The sequence below is a fragment of the Lissotriton helveticus genome, chromosome 1_1, assembly GCF_964261635.1.
Source record: "Lissotriton helveticus chromosome 1_1, aLisHel1.1, whole genome shotgun sequence".
Classification (NCBI taxonomy): domain Eukaryota; kingdom Metazoa; phylum Chordata; class Amphibia; order Caudata; family Salamandridae; genus Lissotriton; species Lissotriton helveticus.
The window spans coordinates 1,439,146,906-1,439,165,562 of NC_136057.1; the positions used below are offsets into that span (position 1 = coordinate 1,439,146,906).

Here is an 18,657-nt window from a genome sequence, read left to right on the forward strand (position 1 = left end):
GTAGAGTGGAGTGGCATGAAATAGAATTGTGCAGAGAAGAGTGCCATAGAGAAGAGTGGCGTGGTTTAGAATGGCATGCAGTAGAATGGAGTGGCATAGACTGGCGTGAGTACAGTGGTCTACAGTAGAATGGCACAGAGTAGCGCGGAGTAGAGTAGTGTAGAATAGTAATGTGTTGAGTGGCATAGGTTAGATTGGTATAGAGTGAAGTAGCATAGAGTAAAGTGACATGGAGTAGTGTAGAGTACAGTGTCACAAAGTACAGAGAAGTGGCATAGAGTGACATACAGTGGAATGGAGTGGCATGGATTGGAGTGGTGTGGAGAAGAATGGCATAGAGCAGCATAGAGTGGTGTAGAGTAGAATGGTGTAGAGCAGAATGACAGAGTGGTGTGTCGTACAGTGGCATAGACTGGAGTGAAATGGTAAAAATTAGATTGTTATAGAGTGAAGTGTGTGTAGCAGGATATGGTGTAGTTGCATGAAGTAGAAGGCATGGCGTAAAGTAGAGTGGCGAGGAATAAAATGGACTGGCGTAGATTAGAGTGGTGTAGAGTGGCGTGGAGCAGTGGTGCTGCATAGCTGAGTATAGTGGAGTGGCTGTAAAGTGACGAAGTGTGGAGTGGTGTAGGGTATAGTAACACAGAGTAAGGTACAGTGGCGTAGAGTGGCATTGTATGGAGTGGCATTGAGTGGAGAGGTTGGATATGGAGTGGCATAAATTACAGTTGTGGGTATAAGTAACTAAAGCGTCATGCAATAAGGCAGATAGGGTGAAAAACACATAAATAGGAAGCCATGCGCCTGTGTTAAAAGAAGGAAAACACATTGCATTTCCAGGAATAATACTGAAACACATAAAAAAATTGTATGCTGCAATAAGACGAGTAAGAATACATAGTGCGTGGTCTTATCGTCCATGAAAAGTGGGAGTGCACCGGGCAGCGATGGACTTACAGTGGCCTTTTACAAGGCCTTTTCCGAACTCTTGATACCACATCTTCTTGCCTTGTTTGATGACATGGCCAACTCGGGTGCAATGCCGCCCTCCATGAGAGAGGCTATCATTGTGGCAATTCTTAAACCAGGCAAGAACCCGAGCGATTGTGCCTCGTACCGTCCGCTTTCTCTTATGAACGTTGACACAAAACTTTTCGCAAAACTCCTCTCTAACCGTTTGCAGTCTCTGGTCACGTCTCTAGTGGCCCCAGAGCAGTCTGGTTTCGTTCCGACGCGCAGTCTTACATATAATATCAGAACTGTTTTCGCTGCGTTCCAGCATACTAGCCCCGAGGTTTCAGCTGTTGCTATAGTCTTAGACATGGAAAAGGCGTTTGATTCGGTGGAATGGGCGTTCCTGCATCAGGTTCTGAGGAGGATGGGAGTGGGTCTGCTGTTCTTACAACTACTGTCAATACTGTACTCTATGCCAACTGCACGCATACGCATAGGCCCACTGGTCTCGGAGCCCATCGCGATAGGTAGAGGGACGAGACAGGGATGCCCCCTCTCCCCGATACTCTATGCTTTAGTGGCTGAACCGCTTGTGTGTGCTCTACGGGAGTACCATAGTCACCGAGGCATCCGCTTCCCTACGTATAACCTCATTGTCTCTACTTATGCGGATGATACGTTACTCTACGTTAGGGACCCCACTACTCATCTTTCTCCGGTCCTGCGGGAGGTGGTTCTCTTCGGATCCCTCTCAGGCATACAGGTTAACTGGAATAAATCGATTATGTTTCCGTTGACGCCCACCACGGAGGAGTTCGAACCGGAGTATCCACTACAGTGGACTACTGAGGCGGTCATGTACCTTGGGATACGCCTCCATACGGATTCGGAGATAGTTCTTAGGGGAAACTATGGTTGCACTATATCTAAGTTGGAAGATGATATAGAGAAATGGATTACCCTTCCGTTGTCACTACTGAGGCGCATTTCCTTAATGAAAATGGTGGTGCTCCCGCGTTTCCTCTTCTTATTTAGCAACATCCCTATGGTCTTATCTTCCCACTTTTTTCGTAGGTTACAGTCCCTATTGGTTCATCTTGTATGGGCCGGGAAGCAGCCTAGGGTTGCTTGGAATATTTTAATACGGCCATACGCTGCGGGAGGCCTGAGCGCCCCTGACATGGAACGATATTATTGCGTGGCGCAGTGTGCCCACGCTTATTCCTGGATACACGGTCCGCAGGACGCTCCTCATGTTCGTATTGAAAGCATAGTTGCGGACCCGACTCCTTTGCCAGCCTTGTTAACGCAGTTCCGAGACCGACGTACGGGCTTACTAGACTCTTTGAATTCAGTTATACATGCTTGGCACTACATGATGGAGATTCAGGCGTGCACATTACTGTACTCCCCGGGGGCGAAGATGGAATGGTGCCATTGGATAGCTCCCTGCAGGGAGAAAGGAGTAATACTAGCTCTCCATCAACTTGGAATACACAACATGGGTGACCGATTCGTGGGAGGCACGGCGCGAAAGTGGGACGACATTGTCACCGACAAGACAAACCCCCCCTTGATAGCGCGCTTTCAGTTCCATAGGGTACGACACGCTCTACGGGAGCTCCTGGGTGCCGAAATGGAGGAGCCGGTGACGATTGCTTCTTTTGAATCATTTTTAGACTGACCGTTGCCGCTGGGAGCCGGATTTTACTCTCACCTTCTGTTTTAAAGACCCACAGCTTGCCGGACCCGCTCCGCGGGTCCCGCTGCGCCTCCCTGGACTTTGGGGCTGAGAGGAGCACAATCTTCCTATCGAGGCTTTCGGCAGGGCTGCGAGCAGTACTGCAGGGACTCAGTATCCCAGGAGTCCCTGCCTGCCACACCTGTGGCTGCTCTCCCTGCCAGGAACGCCCCCGCCCCTTTAATTACAGCGTTGGTGGAACATTGCAGTGGGAATCATTTTTAGACTGACCGTTGCCTCTGGGAGCCGTAAACGACCAGAAGAGGGACGTGGACGCTTGCTAACGGCGCAGCGGGACTGCGAGTCCCAGGTATCCCAGCGGCTGCTGAGACGCCACACCCGGGACTCTTCCCGGCTGGCCGCGCCTCTTAGCCCCAATCAACTACATCTTCATTCCATCACACGCGCACCGCGGGACGCGCGCGGGCGATCGCCGGGCTAAGCCCGGGCAAAGGGCGGGCCGTTAGAGGCCGTTAGAGGCCGGTAGAGACCGGACCGGGCTACCCCTCTGACGCCGTGCTTCGATAAAATATCTTTCACTCCTCAAGCTTGCGGCCCCTGTGCATCCCATTGCAACATGGCTACCAGGGTCTCCAGGAGCAAGGCTGTTCAACAGTGTTCTGGCACATTGGAAAAAATGTTCCCCAAGGCCAGTGCTCTGGCCAATAAAGGACAACCAGTGCTAGACATTCACCCCGAGGTGGGCTCAGAAAACTTGTTACTGGACTCCCCGGATTCTTCAATTGATGCTAGTACCCCACTACTTCTGGATGCTACCCACCAGTCACTCTTGGATAGTATTGACCAGACTATTGAGTCAGTCCTACAACAACTAAGGACCCCGTTAAACCACCAGAGGGACAGAGACTCACTACGCCTCTCCGGGGCTGTAGATCCCTCCTCCAATGCGGATTGCACGGAAACCGAGTGGCAGGATGTGGGCCGGGCTGTAGTTCTAACAGAACCCGCAAGCAGCAGAGGGGATCAACCATCGAAAAGGAAAAGGTCAAGGAAGTCAAAAGGGGCAAAGAGGGCCAAAGTCGATTCAACCAAGCAAAACCTGGATGTTAGTACAGACATCTCGGCCTCGTCTCAGGTCATCTCCCCAGGAAACAGGTCGGAACACCCTGGCCCTCCACCAACTACAGCCATACCAGTGTGTTCAGGGCCATTCATATGTGGTGGGGCCCCTCTCAACAATACAGACTTGCTCATCAGTTCACTTGCGGACATTTTTAAGAACTTATTGAACCCTTTGTCTGTAAAACTGGACTCTATAGAGGCTAGACTGATGGCTCTAGAAAATACTCAACAAAGAAACAGTCCTGGTCTGGGTCCAAATGTTCAAAGAGTCCCCCGGGAGACTGCTGGGAATAGACCTCCGATCCCAGTAATGACTACCCAGGCCCCAAACGTGGCATCAGTCCAGCAAGGGGACTTGCACACCAACAATAGTGTTTCTGCCCCCCAATCGCACCCATCGTCATCCCAAACGTCAAGGCCTCCTGTTCCTGCTCCTAGAAGGTCTAAGCAACCTGCACCCTCCCAACAATCGAGAGAGGAGAGCACTGCCAACGGCCACATTGGCCGCCCTATTAGTCCTAATGCTAGGCGTAGGGCGGTCAATCTGCCCCCCGAGGCAGTGGCATACACGGCGATTATGGTGGGAGTGCCTGAGCTCACTGGTGACGCAAGGGAGCCGCAGGACTCGCTGCGTAATAAGGTAATTAGTTGGCTTAATACCAACAGGCCCCTCCCTCCGAACCTAAAAGGTGATGTTTTGATGGTCAGAAGGATTCCATGGATTGGTTTTACTCCTAAGAACAGGGCAGGGGACTGCATTATTGTCAGCTTTAAAAGCCCACAGGTTGCCCCATATATTTGTAATTGGCTTGAAAGGCCTGATAAGTCCACCATTGAATTAGTGTCTCTCTCACACTTCTATCCTAATGTTTGTAATCTTGAGGTGGGGAGGGAACAGGGTTGGACTAGAGTGGGCTTTGCTGTAGATGGCTCACGATACAGGCCCAAGCACAATGTATTTCCCGTTCCTGGTAATTTTATCCACCAGAATAGATTTTCCTGCCTTGACCAGGTGGATTGACCACAAAGGGGGGTTATACAACAGTCTCCAGAAAAATCGGCTTTCGGGGTCCCAGGTAGGGGGGAAGTGAGAGCCGTTCCCGTTACTGATAATAGGGTGCAGGATCTGGCCAAAGAAGGAAGGGCCATCCTAGGAATCATCTCGGGTCAAGAAGAGTCACCATCCAACACCCCGACTGGTCCTAATTTGCAACCAGCGGAGGTGGCTGTATCGTCTATTACTCCGGCTACCACAAATGGCCCGCGAGACCCTGACCTCGCCACAGCTACCGTACCATTCCTTTCTGGTGGGCCAGGACCACCCCACAAGGTCCAGGGTTGAGAATTCTCTCCTGGAACGTGGCAGGGATCACAAATAAGGTAGGTACACCTGATTGGGATCTCCTGATAAGTGGCAGCGACATCTTCCTTTTCCAGGAGACATGGGCGAGGGAACCACAGACCAGAAGGGGGTTTGAAATTTTCGAAATTCCAGCAAAGTGGAACGGTAGGGGGAGGCCTTCGGGAGGCTTGGCGATCTGGGTAGCGAATCACATTGGGTGTCAGGCGGTAAAGATGGATGCATTTTCGCAGGACATCCAGTGTGTGCTGCTTACATGGCCTGGTAGAACATCATGGGCCATTGTTAATGTTTACTCGCGACCAGTTGCCGCGCCCAATGAATCTCCCACCTTAGATGAATTGTCTTCCTTCCTAGGTCAATTGTCAGGTGACCACAAGATAGTGATGGGAGGGGACTTTAACTGCCACTTCGAACCCCTAGAAGGACTAAAGGAGGGTGTTCTTACCGCTGAGGATGATTATTGGGGAGTCCCTCCCCCGTCTTCACCTCACCCCAAAGCTTGGTCCCCGCTGGCAGTACAACTCACGTCCCTTACCTTGAACTTCGCATTGAGGGCATGCAATGGGCGTACCCCATCTGATACCCCCTCGCTGTGTACTTTCAATAGAAGGGACCATGAGTCAAGGCTGGATTACATTCTAATAGATATCACTATGTGGCCCAAAGTTCTCGATTTCAGGGTGTTACAAAGGTCAGATAGTGACCATAATGCTCTCCAATTGGAGATCCAGCATCCCGTTCCCCCAGCAGGGTCGCCTGCTGCTGCCTGCGGTGATGATCAGGGAGACATGCTTCTCTCTACAAATAGGCGCCGTGTTAAATGGGGAAAGCTGCTCAACACAGAAGACGCCATAAACAAGTTATATGGCCTAGCACTCCCCAGGTTCAAGGAGGTGGATGCTCTCATAAATCAATCAAGACCCCCGGATTATAATGAGAGATTAGCCAGCATTCACCAGGAACTAGTGAGGGCCCTTGCAGAGGTTTTCCATCCGGTGGTACAATCACGAAGGAAAAAGACTCGAACCCCTACTTGGTACACCTCCTCTTGTAGGAAAATTAAATCCGAGCTAATCGCTACCATCAAGGAGGGCTCTGATAAGGGTAAGGTTGCAGACCTCAGGAGGGAGTATAAAGCAGCATTGGCCAATGCAAGGGTAGAGTGGGATTGGAATCACTGGCATGACTTGTCTGAAGCCTTAAAAGCTAAAGATTCCAGGACATTTTGGGCCCTGGTAAACAACGGGACGGGGGAACTTAAACCAGCAGTTGAACCTAACATCGCCCCCTCTGTCTGGGAGGCCCATTTTGGGTCACTTTACCAAGATACTATTCTATGGCCCGATGGAGTGGTGGTTGAGCCCCCCGGTGCCTCGGATGTGGCCCTGGAGTTTTCCCTAGGTGAGGTGGTGACTGCACTGGAGCGCCTAGCGCTGGGAAAGGCCCCGGGGCTGGACAGGCTACCGGGAGATCTCTTCAGACACCACCCTGACATTTGGGGTCCGTACCTTCTTATCCTTTTTAATGCCATCTTAGAAGGCATGGCGGTCCCCTGTTCTTGGCTAGGAGCAGAGATTGTGGCGATATATAAGAAAGGGTCTCCTCTGCTCCCGGCCAATTACAGGCCGATTAGCCTGATAGATGTTCCCCAAAAGCTCTTTGCGCGCCTCACTCTAAACCATCTGTTAGACTGGGTGGAGGACAACGATATCATGAGCCCCCTGCAGGCTGGCTTTAGAAAAAACACGTCGACCATGGACCAGATTTTCCGCATCGTCCTCCTTTACTGGAAGACGGTGAGGCTAGAGGGGGGAAGGCTGTACATGGTCTTCGTGGATTTGAGGTCAGCCTTGAAACTTTGGGAGGTCTTGGAAAAGTTGGGAGTACCCCCCCAGCTACTTAGCATTATAACTAGGCTGCATGAGAACAACTATGCGCAGGTCAGGTGCGGGAGGGATGGCAACCTTTCGCCCAGGTTCCCCGTCCGTCGAGGGGTGAGGCAGGGCTGTGTCCTGGCACCTACCCTGTTCTGTCTCTTCATCAATAACGTTATATTACATCTAGATAACGTTAAGGACAATGACGCCCCATATTTGGCAGGCAGGAGGGTTCCGGCAATTATGTTTGCCGATGATACCCTCCTGCTTTCCAAATCTCCTATGGGGATTCAGAGGATCCTGAACGGATTTGGTCTCTTCTGTCGACAGCACGGGTTGGAGGTGAACACAGAGAAGACTAAGTTTATGATTTTTAATCCACCAAACAAAGCCAGACCCAATCCCACCATGGGTACTGTTAGCCTCGAGAGGGTTTCTACCTTTATATATCTGGGGGTAACATTGCAGGAAAACCTATCATGGGACCGTCAGATAGCTAGATCAAGGGTCAAACTGTCCCAACTCTCTGGTGCAATTCTGAAGGTGGTAAATACTTCCACCTTCAAGCCCATAAGCCCGGCCCTTGAAACTTATAGGACCCAAGCTAAGGCAGCGGCCATGTATGGCAGTGAGCTATGGGGTATAAAGCAGGTAAAGACTTGGCAAGAGTGGAAAACAGCTTTTTAAGGCGCCTACTAGGTCTTCCACAAGGCACGCCACTCCTGCCACTGAGATTAGACATGGGTCTCCCCTCTATTGCTGAGGAGCTTGTGTCAAAGCCAGTGAAGTTTTGGCACAGGCTCTGGTCCACAAACGAACTACACCATTACAGGCAGGACCTTATCCATGTCATGAGCCTGAACCGCAATAGTAAAATCCCCTGGCTTGCTTTCGTAAAAAACGAACTGCTCACTATGAACCTCTCGGAGCTATGGGAAGATCCCGCGCGAGGTTGCCAAAGGATCTCACGCAAAGCTTTGACCCAAATCTACAAAGACAGGAGCCTTTCACTTTTGATGAATGCTCAAAATAGCGGCACCCTTACTGCGCGATTTCTGGAATCCAAAAATTCTTATGTATTTGAACCTTTTATGGATTTTATTTTTCCTATCCTGGCGAGGAAATTGTTTGTACAATGGAGGCTAGGTACACTCCCTACCAAAACTTTTACTTGTAAATGGACCAAGGGGGGTGACAAAATGTGTCCATGTTGTAACATCTATGAGGAAGATGACCTCCACATCACGTTTGTATGCTCTGCCTACTATAGACCCAGAAAATATTGGATAGCGCCGCTCTGTAGAAACCTGGGGTTTAGGAAGTATACACAGGCATTCAGAGTAATGAAAACTAGCACTTCGGGTCACATTGTGTTCGCCTTATCCAAATTTCTAATGGCAGTATGGCTAATCAGAAAGAAAACAGCCCTCTGAACCATGGTACTGTCATGTCACTCCCTATTCCTCGCTGGATGAGAAGAGACTTTTATATATTGTACTTTTCAAAAAAAAATAAAAAAAAATTGTATTTTAAATGTATGTATTGTGTTTTGTACTGCATCTTTTATGGTCTATATGGCCGAAATAAAGAATTTTGGATTGGATTGGACTATGTGGTAACTGCCAAATCCCTTTTTAAATTAATGACTAACCTCTATAGCAGTGGTTCACAAACTTTTTTGACCTGTGGCTCCCTTGACCTAATCGGCCATTGGCCATGGCTCCCCACCATTTTTTTACCGGTGGGTGGATGGTATGTACCTCCTATTATCTTCCTTAAAGTAATTGGGACGCATTCTTTCACTCATCCAACCATCCGTTCACTCATCCAACCATCCGTTCTCTCATCCATTCACCCTTTCACTTCACTCATCTATCCATCCTTTTGTCCATCTACCCCCTTTCACTAACTAATCAATCCTTACATCCACCCGTTCACTCATCCATCCATTCACCATTTCACTTATCAATTCATCCATTCACTTGCCCATCATCTACCCTTTCATTTATCCATCCACCCTTTTACACACCCATCCACCAATTCACTCACCCATCAGCTGCCCTTTCACTCATCCATCCATCCTTTCACACACCCATCCACACTTTTACCCATTCATCTACCTTTCCACCCATACATCCATCTATTTACCTTTTCTCTCATCCATACTTCCACTCATTCACTCATCCATCCACCCTTTCTTTCATTATCTATCCATTCCCCCTTTCATTCATGCATTCATCCTTTCAGTAATCCATCCAGCCATTCAGACATTCCTTCACTTACTTACTCACCCACCTTTCCACATTAAGAGCTGAGCCTTTGTCTGCAGAGTTGCAGGCAGAAGAGGCCTATCAAGAACGAACTACAGCAAGGGGTGGGGTGCGGTGGGGGAGAGTTCACTATGCCCCTGCACATAGGCAGACTGAAAACGTAGAAGTCATGCATGATGCACAGTGCTAGGATGTGAGGTTACTGTAACATGGTGTTGTTTCCAGGGCTTTAAGCGGTGTAACAAAACTGGGGGGGTCTCTTCAAAGGGGGTGTTGGATGTAATTAAGAGCGCAGTTTAAAACACCTAGGCTAAAAATCTGCACTTAGCATAGTGTTCCGCGCGGATGTATGACGTTACAACGCATACTTTTACATCGCATGCCTTTACAACGCGGTTTTTACATCGCATACCTTTACAACGCATAGCGCTTTGGGGTGCTGGATAGTGAATAGTTTAATTTACTATTCCAACTCCAGTCCCCGTGGACACTAGGGAAGGTGTTGGACAGTAAATTAAACGTATTCCCTATCCTAGAGCACCCCCCCAGCGAAATGCGTTGTAATGGTTTGCGTTGTAAAAGTTGCATCGTAAAGGCACTGCGTGGTAAAAGTTGCGTTGTAAAGGATGTTTCCCGTTCCGCGCGACTGGTATTATGTTGTTTATGTCATTGCATCCAGATATATAATACAGCAAGTATCATTGCACCAACAACAAGCCAGGACTATTGGCTTTGTCAATGGTCGCTAGTTCCTTAAAATAAAAAAGCAGCAACCATGGCTTTGTTGAATATAATATTGAAAATACTTCAGTTCAAAAATGATGAGACAGTGAAAGAACGATAACCTGTTCTTTTAAACTTATTTCACAGGCTTCTTTAAATGAAGTGTTCTCTAACATTGCAGCATGGGCGTTTTACTTTTTATCTAACAGAAGGCCCTTCTGTACACTGAGGCAGGAGGCCGCCACCACATGCTTGAACACCCCTGACTGCCCCATTGTCATTCTGTATGTGGCAGTCAGCCCCATACAGAATTTCAATGGGCGGGTGGGGCTGCTCTTGTGCTCCTGGAGGGGTGGAGCTGCTCTTGTGCTCCTGGAGGAGTGCGAGGCGGCTCCAGCAGCGGGGGTGAGGCCTCTCACAGGGGAGCAGCGCTGCTCCCTGTGATGGCCAAAATGACAGATAAAAGTGGTCACCCTACTGTGCTCGGCGCCCCTGGCACCTCATTACGGCGCACTGGGGTGCCGCGGCGCACAGTTTGGGAACCACAGCTCTATAGGATAGCCCAATCGGAAAAATGCACTGAATACACGAAGCCGAGATTAGCCTGGCAGCACGACCTGGGCAGTGAAATGAGCGAGGAACTGTGGCAGTACTGCTGTACCAGCACTAGGAAGGTTTCCCTAAATGGCTGACACAGACTCATACATTTTAAGTTCCTAAACAGGACTTACTATACACCGGAGAGACTCCATAGGTACTGCCTTCGCGAATCATCTCAATGTGAGCGATGCAGGGCTCCTCTGGCAGATTTCCTCCTCGTTGCTTAGTCATGTCCCGCAGTTTTCCCCTTTTGGCAAGCGGTCCATGGGGAAATTAACAGGGCTACACCTTTAACCCTGGTGCCGGACCCGTTATTGGCCCTTCTAGGATATTCGAAACCCTTACGACCTCACCAGCGTAGACTTGCTGACATGGCGTTTCTAATTGCTAAGCTTTGTATCGCAAGAGCATGGATGAGAGGTCCGCACCCCACCCTAAACCTACGGAAGAGGGAACTGATATACTGCTGCACACAAACTGAGCTATACAGTGATTTGATGCCACCGAAAAACAGACCTAAGAATTTTTGGTCCATAATACTGGACGGTACATTTATGTCAGCAGCTCAGAATAATGAAGGTGAAGATGATAGAGATGCTCAGGGTAGGGTAGATGGGATAGCAAATGACACTCACTGTGACGGCACTGTGGCGACTGATATGACGGATCAGGCGAGCGGATGAGACACAACTTATGGCCTAGCGGCCCGCTATGCCGAGGTTATGATGGAGGAGGATGGGTTTGTCAGACGAAATTGTTGATATATAAGGTCCATCTTTATTGCACTGTATTATGTCTTACCATTGTCATGATTGTAATCCTGTCATCTAACGCATTGACAATTGTAAACACTCTCATGAATATCCTGCTAATCGCTTATGATTTGCCTCTCTTTCTGTAATGTTTTTGGTTTTTTCATCTTTGAAATTGCAATAAACAAATTTAAAAAAAAAAAGAATACATAGTGCGTCCTCCAGGGAGAATCTACCAGAAGAAAGGAAGGAAAGACTACTGGAGCAAAGCAGTCGAAAGATTGAAAATGAGAGTGATAACAGAAACAACTAATATGGTATGCTGTGGGCAGTTGTAAACCCACTGAATTGTAAACAATGCACTGGTATCGGACATCTAAAAGGGCTTCAAGCAAAACTGCATAAAAAAACAAAGGGTGTCATCGAGGGAGAACAATGTCACTTTCCTTACACAATGAATACATTTTGTTGCATGGAGTGTCATCTTCTTTACCTTATGTTAACCTTTGTGGTCAGAATGTACATCTCTAGGTATTCTCTAGGCAAGCCATTTTGGAGCTTGGAATGATTGTGTAATAACAATTTCAAGTGAGATAAGAGCAGAAACATCACTGATAGGTCACGGACTGTGCTAAATAGCGCACATTAGTGGTTCGAATAGTATAACAAGGAGTTTTGAGTGCCTGTACCTCGCCTCCCATGCTGTGTTACTGATCATGCGCAAAAAGAACAGATGATGGACGAAATGCTGAACAAATCAAACATTCACCCTGAGTCACAGATCTGGGTTAAATCCTTTGTTTTTTTGGACACCACGCCATTCCAGTTTAGATCCAGACATTTGCAAATCAGTCTTGCCCTGCTCCCCCTGTGAATTTTCCAGCCTGAACTGACAGGCCAAGTCCTCCCTGGGCCGAAACAAGCATCCTGGGACACATTCTGGGTATCACCCCTCATCAGCCTGGCTAGCTTGAATCTGGTGGCGCAGTGAGTATGGGACCCATGTCTGGGCATACCCTTCCCACTTAGTGCGACAAATGGAAAAGAACAGATAAAGGACAGAATGCTGAACAAATTAAACATTCACCCCAGTCACAGATCTGGGTTAAATATCCATTGTTTTTTTACACGCCACACCTTCCAGTTTAGAACCAGCCCTATGCAAATCAGTCTTGAACCTGGGAACAGTCCAACACAAACTGCCAGGCCAGGTCCTCCCTGGACCAGAAACAAGCATCCTGGGACCGGTTTTGGGGTTTCAACCCTCATCTCCAAGGCTAGCTTGAATCTTGTTGTGTTTGCTATGTTTGCCCTAAGTGGCCAAGGGTATGCCCAGATGTGGTTACCTTGCTCACTGTTCCACTGGATTCAAACTAGCCTGGCTGATGAGGGGTGATACCCCAAAACCAGTCCCAGGATGCTTGTTTCCGGACCAGGGAGGACCTGGCCTGGCAGTTCGGGCTGCACGGTTCCCATGAGGAGCAGAGTCAAGACTGATTTGCATACGGCTGGGTCCTAACTAGGGTGGCAAATAGTAAGCAAAAGAACTATGGATTAAATCTAGATCTCTTGACTGGGGGTGATGGTTGAAAAGTTTCAGCACTCCGTTTATCATCTTGTTGTGTTTGCTGTGGTACTCATCACGGGCATGTTTCACAATGCAAAAGGTGAAGGTGATGCTGGTTTTGTTTTGGTGCACCAAGTGCCTATCGTGTGCACACAAGTCTTTTAATTAAACAACATAAATACATCACAGGGGAAAGAAAGCAATGCAACACCATGGGATGTTCACCTTGAGGTTAGGGCATGTGCAACACTAAACAACTGTTTACTAAGGTTCCTGCTTTGTACAGTGCACTGTGATGCTACACCGATGCCTGCCTGTCTCCAAATTCACACAAACATCCAAGCACACAGTTCCAGCACAGTCACTACATCAACAGTAGGTTTGCCACAACATATCAACACAGGAAATCATTTCAATCAGTAAGTAGTATACAACACAATTATTTATTGCTGCCCTAAAACACTTTCAAGACCTCATATGTACAGGTAGAGTAGTGATGAGCATAAATCAATATACTGCATTAACCCCTAAATATTGTCTACACTGTTAAAATAACCTTGCATTCTTAAAACTAAGTGAAATCTACATATTTAAAATATTATTAGAGTCCGACACTTAAAAACTTCTTCCAGCTGTTACAACCCAATGTAACGAAATGTACCCGGCCGAACTGAGGATCAGCTCCTCGGGCTGAGTAAGGAGTTTTTCTATGACTCCTTAATGCTGCAGATATTCATTTCTAGGGGTTCCATTTCCCTGTACCCATGTTTTTAGGTCTCGCGACCTATCGATGCGCGCATGCGCATCGAGCGGAGCGAGAATTCAAGCGGCGAAAACATCATGAAACCACCAGCTTTTTGCTGGCGTTTTCATGGCGTTTTCCTGCAGTTCATGTGAACCACGTGTTCAAACATGAACGCGCATCAGCCTCCCTCCATTTGCCGCAGAGCACATCAAAGGGCTTCGCCCAGCGTGCGCTCTGCGGCTTCTCGGCTTCTCCTCCCCTAATTACGCCGCACACATCCTTCCTTGGATTTCTCCTCCCCCTCCCCTGCCAGCTTCCCCCAGGCCGTGTTCCCTCATCCCTCGCACCCCCTCGGCTCCCTTTCTCCGATTCCTCTCCATTTGTTCTTCCTTCCTCTACCTTTTCACATCCTCTCTCTTTGCCTGTCCTACTTCCTCTTCATACCGCTACACCTAAATCCTTTTTTTTCTAAAGTTCATTCATCTTATATCTCTCACGTGCACAGAACAACTTCTCTCACAAACACGCTAACTTTTCCTTTATCTCGCACATATACACATGTGCACTTCATTAGTTAATTCCCGTCCCATAACCTTTGTACTCTCTCGGAGGCAAGCTCGCCCACCCCCTCTCATGAAAACCCACTCACTCTCGTGCACACATGCACACTGATTTGTCGTGCCAGGATGTTTGTACGAATCCACTCACTGCCTCTCTCGCTCCCACGTCTCCGACACACTCTCCATCCCGGCATTGATGACCCTGACATTCCAATTAGCAGACTGTGAAATGCAGGGTTTCCTAATTAACACAGCCCTCCAACTACGCACTAGTCGTTAATAAAGGGCCATTAACAAGCTCGGATTCTGGCCGTCCTGGAACTACACTCGGGCTCCTGGTTTTAAATACTACCTGCCCGCAGTGGAGCTTGTTTGTTGAAGATGCATGCTGCTGTAACCGCCATCTGCACTGGCGCGCGACGCAGATCGATGCAATAGGCTCATCCCAGGGACCAGAGGCGCGAGCTCCCCTCGCACTCAATGGCGGGACAGAACAGCAGCAAGAGAGAGTAAGCACCGGTGGGAAGCAGAACTGGAAACTACCCACACACACCGAGCAGGGGCTCTCACGGGGGCAGCAGTGAACCACCACACACAAAGGATAGGGAGGGACATGTTGGGCGCCAGCAGGGAAAACGCGCCTCACACAAACAGGGAAAGAGGAGTCGGCAGCAGTGAAAACATACTTCACACAAACACGAATAAGGAAAGAAGAGTTAGCCACAGAGAAAACACCCCTCACACAAACAAGAACGGGATAGGAAGAGTTAGCATCTCTGAAAACGCCCCTAACTCAAACAGAATAGAGAAAGAAGAGTTACAAGCAGCGAAAAACCTCCTTACACAAACAGAATAGGGAAGGAAGAGGTTAGAAGCAGTGAAAACGCCTTCACACAAAGGGAATATGGAAGGAAGAGTTAACAGCAGTGAAAAACACCCCTCACACAAACACGAACAGGGAAGGAAATATGTTGGCAGCAATGAAAACACCCCTTACACAAACAACAATAAGGAAAGAAGAGATAGCAACAGTAAGTATTTAGTTTTGCAGCACAATATCCGATTATGCAACAAGGATATTGTGCTGCAAAACTAAATACTTATAAGGTCCCCAAGCGAGACCTATTGGCAATGCCAATGCTTGTTTTAAATACAGCCAAACCTAAACATTTACCAAGATGGAAAACAATGGATGTGGTGATTAAATATCTAATTAGCTGTGCATGCAAGTGGTTTGTAAACTAGCAAACAAGCATCAAACACCACAAATGTACTGACTTAGGTTTCGAAAACAGCGTGTGAAAAATTCCATGTTGTTTAATGTGATTGGAGCGCTAAACATAGGCATTTCCGGTCAAGGTGCATTCCCATCAAAGATCGACTTTACAAAACCCTGCGATGTGGAGTATACCTTTCAACTTGTTGGCTTGTTAAGGAGCGTGATGCCGATATTTGATGGAGTGGTTCTATGAAAGTGTGTGTACACACCCAACATAGGAATGTGTGAGCCACCAGGGGATATGAAGGGACACCAGTTAAACTGATGAGCCATATCAGGGCAACCGCAACTGGTGGCTCAGTTGTGCGGGAGGGTGCACATGCAATCTGAGAAAAGCTGCAGATGAGGGTAGCGACACTCTGAGTGGCTGTAAGCAGAGACTCCATGCACACTGATTAATTCCATAAACAGCAGCAAGCTTCTGCCAAAGAGAAGGGCGGAGAGCAAATGTACCTGGGCATGTAACGTCTCACAGATTTAAAGTTAAAGCGATGGTGGGCAATGGGGGAAGCCATTTTAGGAAGGCTGAACTGATCAAAGCAAACTCACAGTTGAAAAATGCAAATGATGTCCAAAACATGAAGCGCGGTGTCTGTGAAGAAGGCGCCATGCTGATACACGAGCTGAGGCAAACAATAAAAAAATTGTGCGCACAAAGGAACATAAATAAATAAAAAAAAGAATAAGAACACATTACAGAAGTAGTCTCCTGGGAGGGCCCAAAACACCAAAAGAAGGGACTAATTAATACTTACCAAACAAAACTAGGCATTTATGAAGGGCACAGACAGGAAGACAGACAGGAAGAATGGAAAAGATGGGAGGTGCTTCAAGCCATACTCTAGATACAGCATGCCTTGCACGCAAACCAGCGCATGCGCTGCCTAGGCTCGACCTGAAAATGAAGCGCTCAGTCCATGCTCTCTATGTGAATCGCGCACAACAAGGAACGCCTCCACGCTTCAAGGGGGTGTGCCTTATGAATTTGATGGCTAAGGCGCTGGACATTTTTTAACGCTGATACGTGGGTCGCATTTGCGGTCATATACGCTCAGTCGAAAAATGTTGGAACTGCTATAAAATGACAGAGTTCACGCTGATGATTTAAATGGGGTTGCACGTGACCACCGAGGTGTCTGCATTCCCAGTCTTAGTCATATAATAATAAAACGATCCAATCCCAAGATGGCCGCGGCCCGCCGCTAAAATGGCCCTCCAATGCTCACCGGAACTGACACAATCATCTTGAAAGATGGCGCTGGAGTCGCTGCGTTACCGCCGTGGTTCTCTGGAAGTTCTTAATCAATTGTTGCTGCCGCGCGCCAGTGTCTATGAAAATGTCACAAACGTGCAGCAGGGCTGGGACGCTATCCGATCGATGAAGGTGAGGGGTAGCGCTTTTTTGTTTCAAAGGAGCTTTTAACTCGGGAGTGATTTCCCAAGCCCATGTAACTTGTGCGAGAGAGGCGGGATTTCCGGTTCAGAAAACAATCCATGCGTAGAGAGTTTCAACTCTGTAGTGCTGGCTCCCGGCCGATGACATCAAAGAAAGCCATTACGAACCTACTTTTTGTAAATGAACACCAAATTTTGATTGTGCTCGTTTACTTCACAAAGTGTGTATTTAGGCGAAACGGTCTTTTAAAGATCCTACTTTTTTAGAAAACTAGGGCTCTTATGGTTTGAAGTAGTAAATATAAAGCTAGATATTTCTTATGCTAGCTGAGGCGGCTTGCTACATCTTCTGTTCAGTAATTAAGCTATTTGCTTAAGAATGTAAAATCTAAAACTAGGAGCAGTTTGAAAAGCAAATAATTGCCTATTCAATCTTCCTTTGCAATTTATTTAAGTGTTTTTTTTTGTACAGGCAGCAAGCTATTTGTGTGTAGGTATAGTGTGTGTGTGTGCAGTTTTATAAAATGTTTTACTTGTCCAAGGGTCAGGATGCTTCAGAAGGGAAACATTGTTTACAATGACTTATAAACTGTGATGGCGCGCTTCTGCAGTGATGCACAGGCCTGCGGCGGCCAGCGGGAGTGAGCGTTGGCGCGATATCACCACACAACACAGTGTGCTGGTGACGGAAGCAACGCCTTTGAGCGAGCACTTCCCTTTGTTACCCCGCAGGCCACGGATGACGTGCGGGCTCCATAAACAACTGGAGCGTTAACCATTACATCCCTTCCCAACTCTATCTTAGAAAACAACAAATGTAATAAGTCTTGGTAGTGTGCAGTCAGCTTGAGATACTTGGACGCTTTGCAGCATTGCTGGTCCTTGCATCATCAGCAGGCGCAGTCTCGTAGGCGTTGATTTGGGTGCGGGTTGGGCTGCAGGTTATACCTCTGAGAACATCTTCGTTGTCGCTTACTGTCGGGTGGTGTCCTACTTGGAGACAGGCTGGTGGGTGGTGAGATGTTGACTTCTGAATCCCTTGCACCGTTGTCGTTCCCTGATCCTCTGCTGGAGTCTTCTTGAGCTGTGATGGTTGGGCCAACTGGTCGGTCCTCGATCTGTCCTGTCGGACGCTCAGCCGGGACTTCCTTGAACCATGAGATGTTTCGGGATACTTCTTCACTTCCTTTCTACGCCGTTACAATAGTACCATTGCTGGCAATGACCTTCCAGGCGCCGGGTTCGTAGTTTATTCTGAATTTTCCTTCTGGCTGGCGGTCTTTAAGAAGGACAGTTGCCCCTGTTCGGAGTGTTGTGGTACCGCTCGGCGTTGGGTGCTTGCTCGCATGTTCTGATGTGTTCTCCTGTTTTGTGTTTCCTTGGTTTCTAGAGGTAGGGACATCCACCCTGGACAGGTGGGGAGAGGGTCTCTCCTTGGACCGTGTAGCATTAGCGACCAGGGACTCCTCTGCGTGGTGCACTGAGTAGTGCTTCGTATTCTCTGAGAAACTCGTGGAGTCGCTTCTCGGGGTCGACCTGTTCTACCACAGCACTGCGAAACATCTTGTTTAGAGTGCGCATAAACCTTTCGACGTCGCAGTTTGCTTGTGGTCATTGGGTCGTGACTCTGCACTGGTTTATTCCTCGTTGTTTTAGAAATGTGGCAAATTCTGCTTCTTGGAACAGCGGCCCGTTGTCACTGCGGATCTCGTGAGGAAACCCAAACATGGCAGGGCATACGTGGCTGA

The 18,657-nt window shown here is 48.1% G+C and overlaps 1 protein-coding gene across 1 annotated transcript in view; it reads left to right on the forward strand.

The window, feature by feature from the left end:
• The first annotated feature begins 16,491 nt into the window (after nucleotides 1-16,491).
• The window catches only part of MRI1 (methylthioribose-1-phosphate isomerase 1), a 48,174-nt gene continuing 46,008 nt past the window's right edge, over nucleotides 16,492-18,657 (forward strand). Inside the window, exon 1 of the mRNA XM_078685520.1 lies at nucleotides 16,492-16,898. Coding sequence (XP_078541646.1) covers nucleotides 16,767-16,898 — 132 coding nt within the window. The 5' untranslated portion in view covers nucleotides 16,492-16,766. The remainder of the gene's footprint in view (nucleotides 16,899-18,657) is intronic.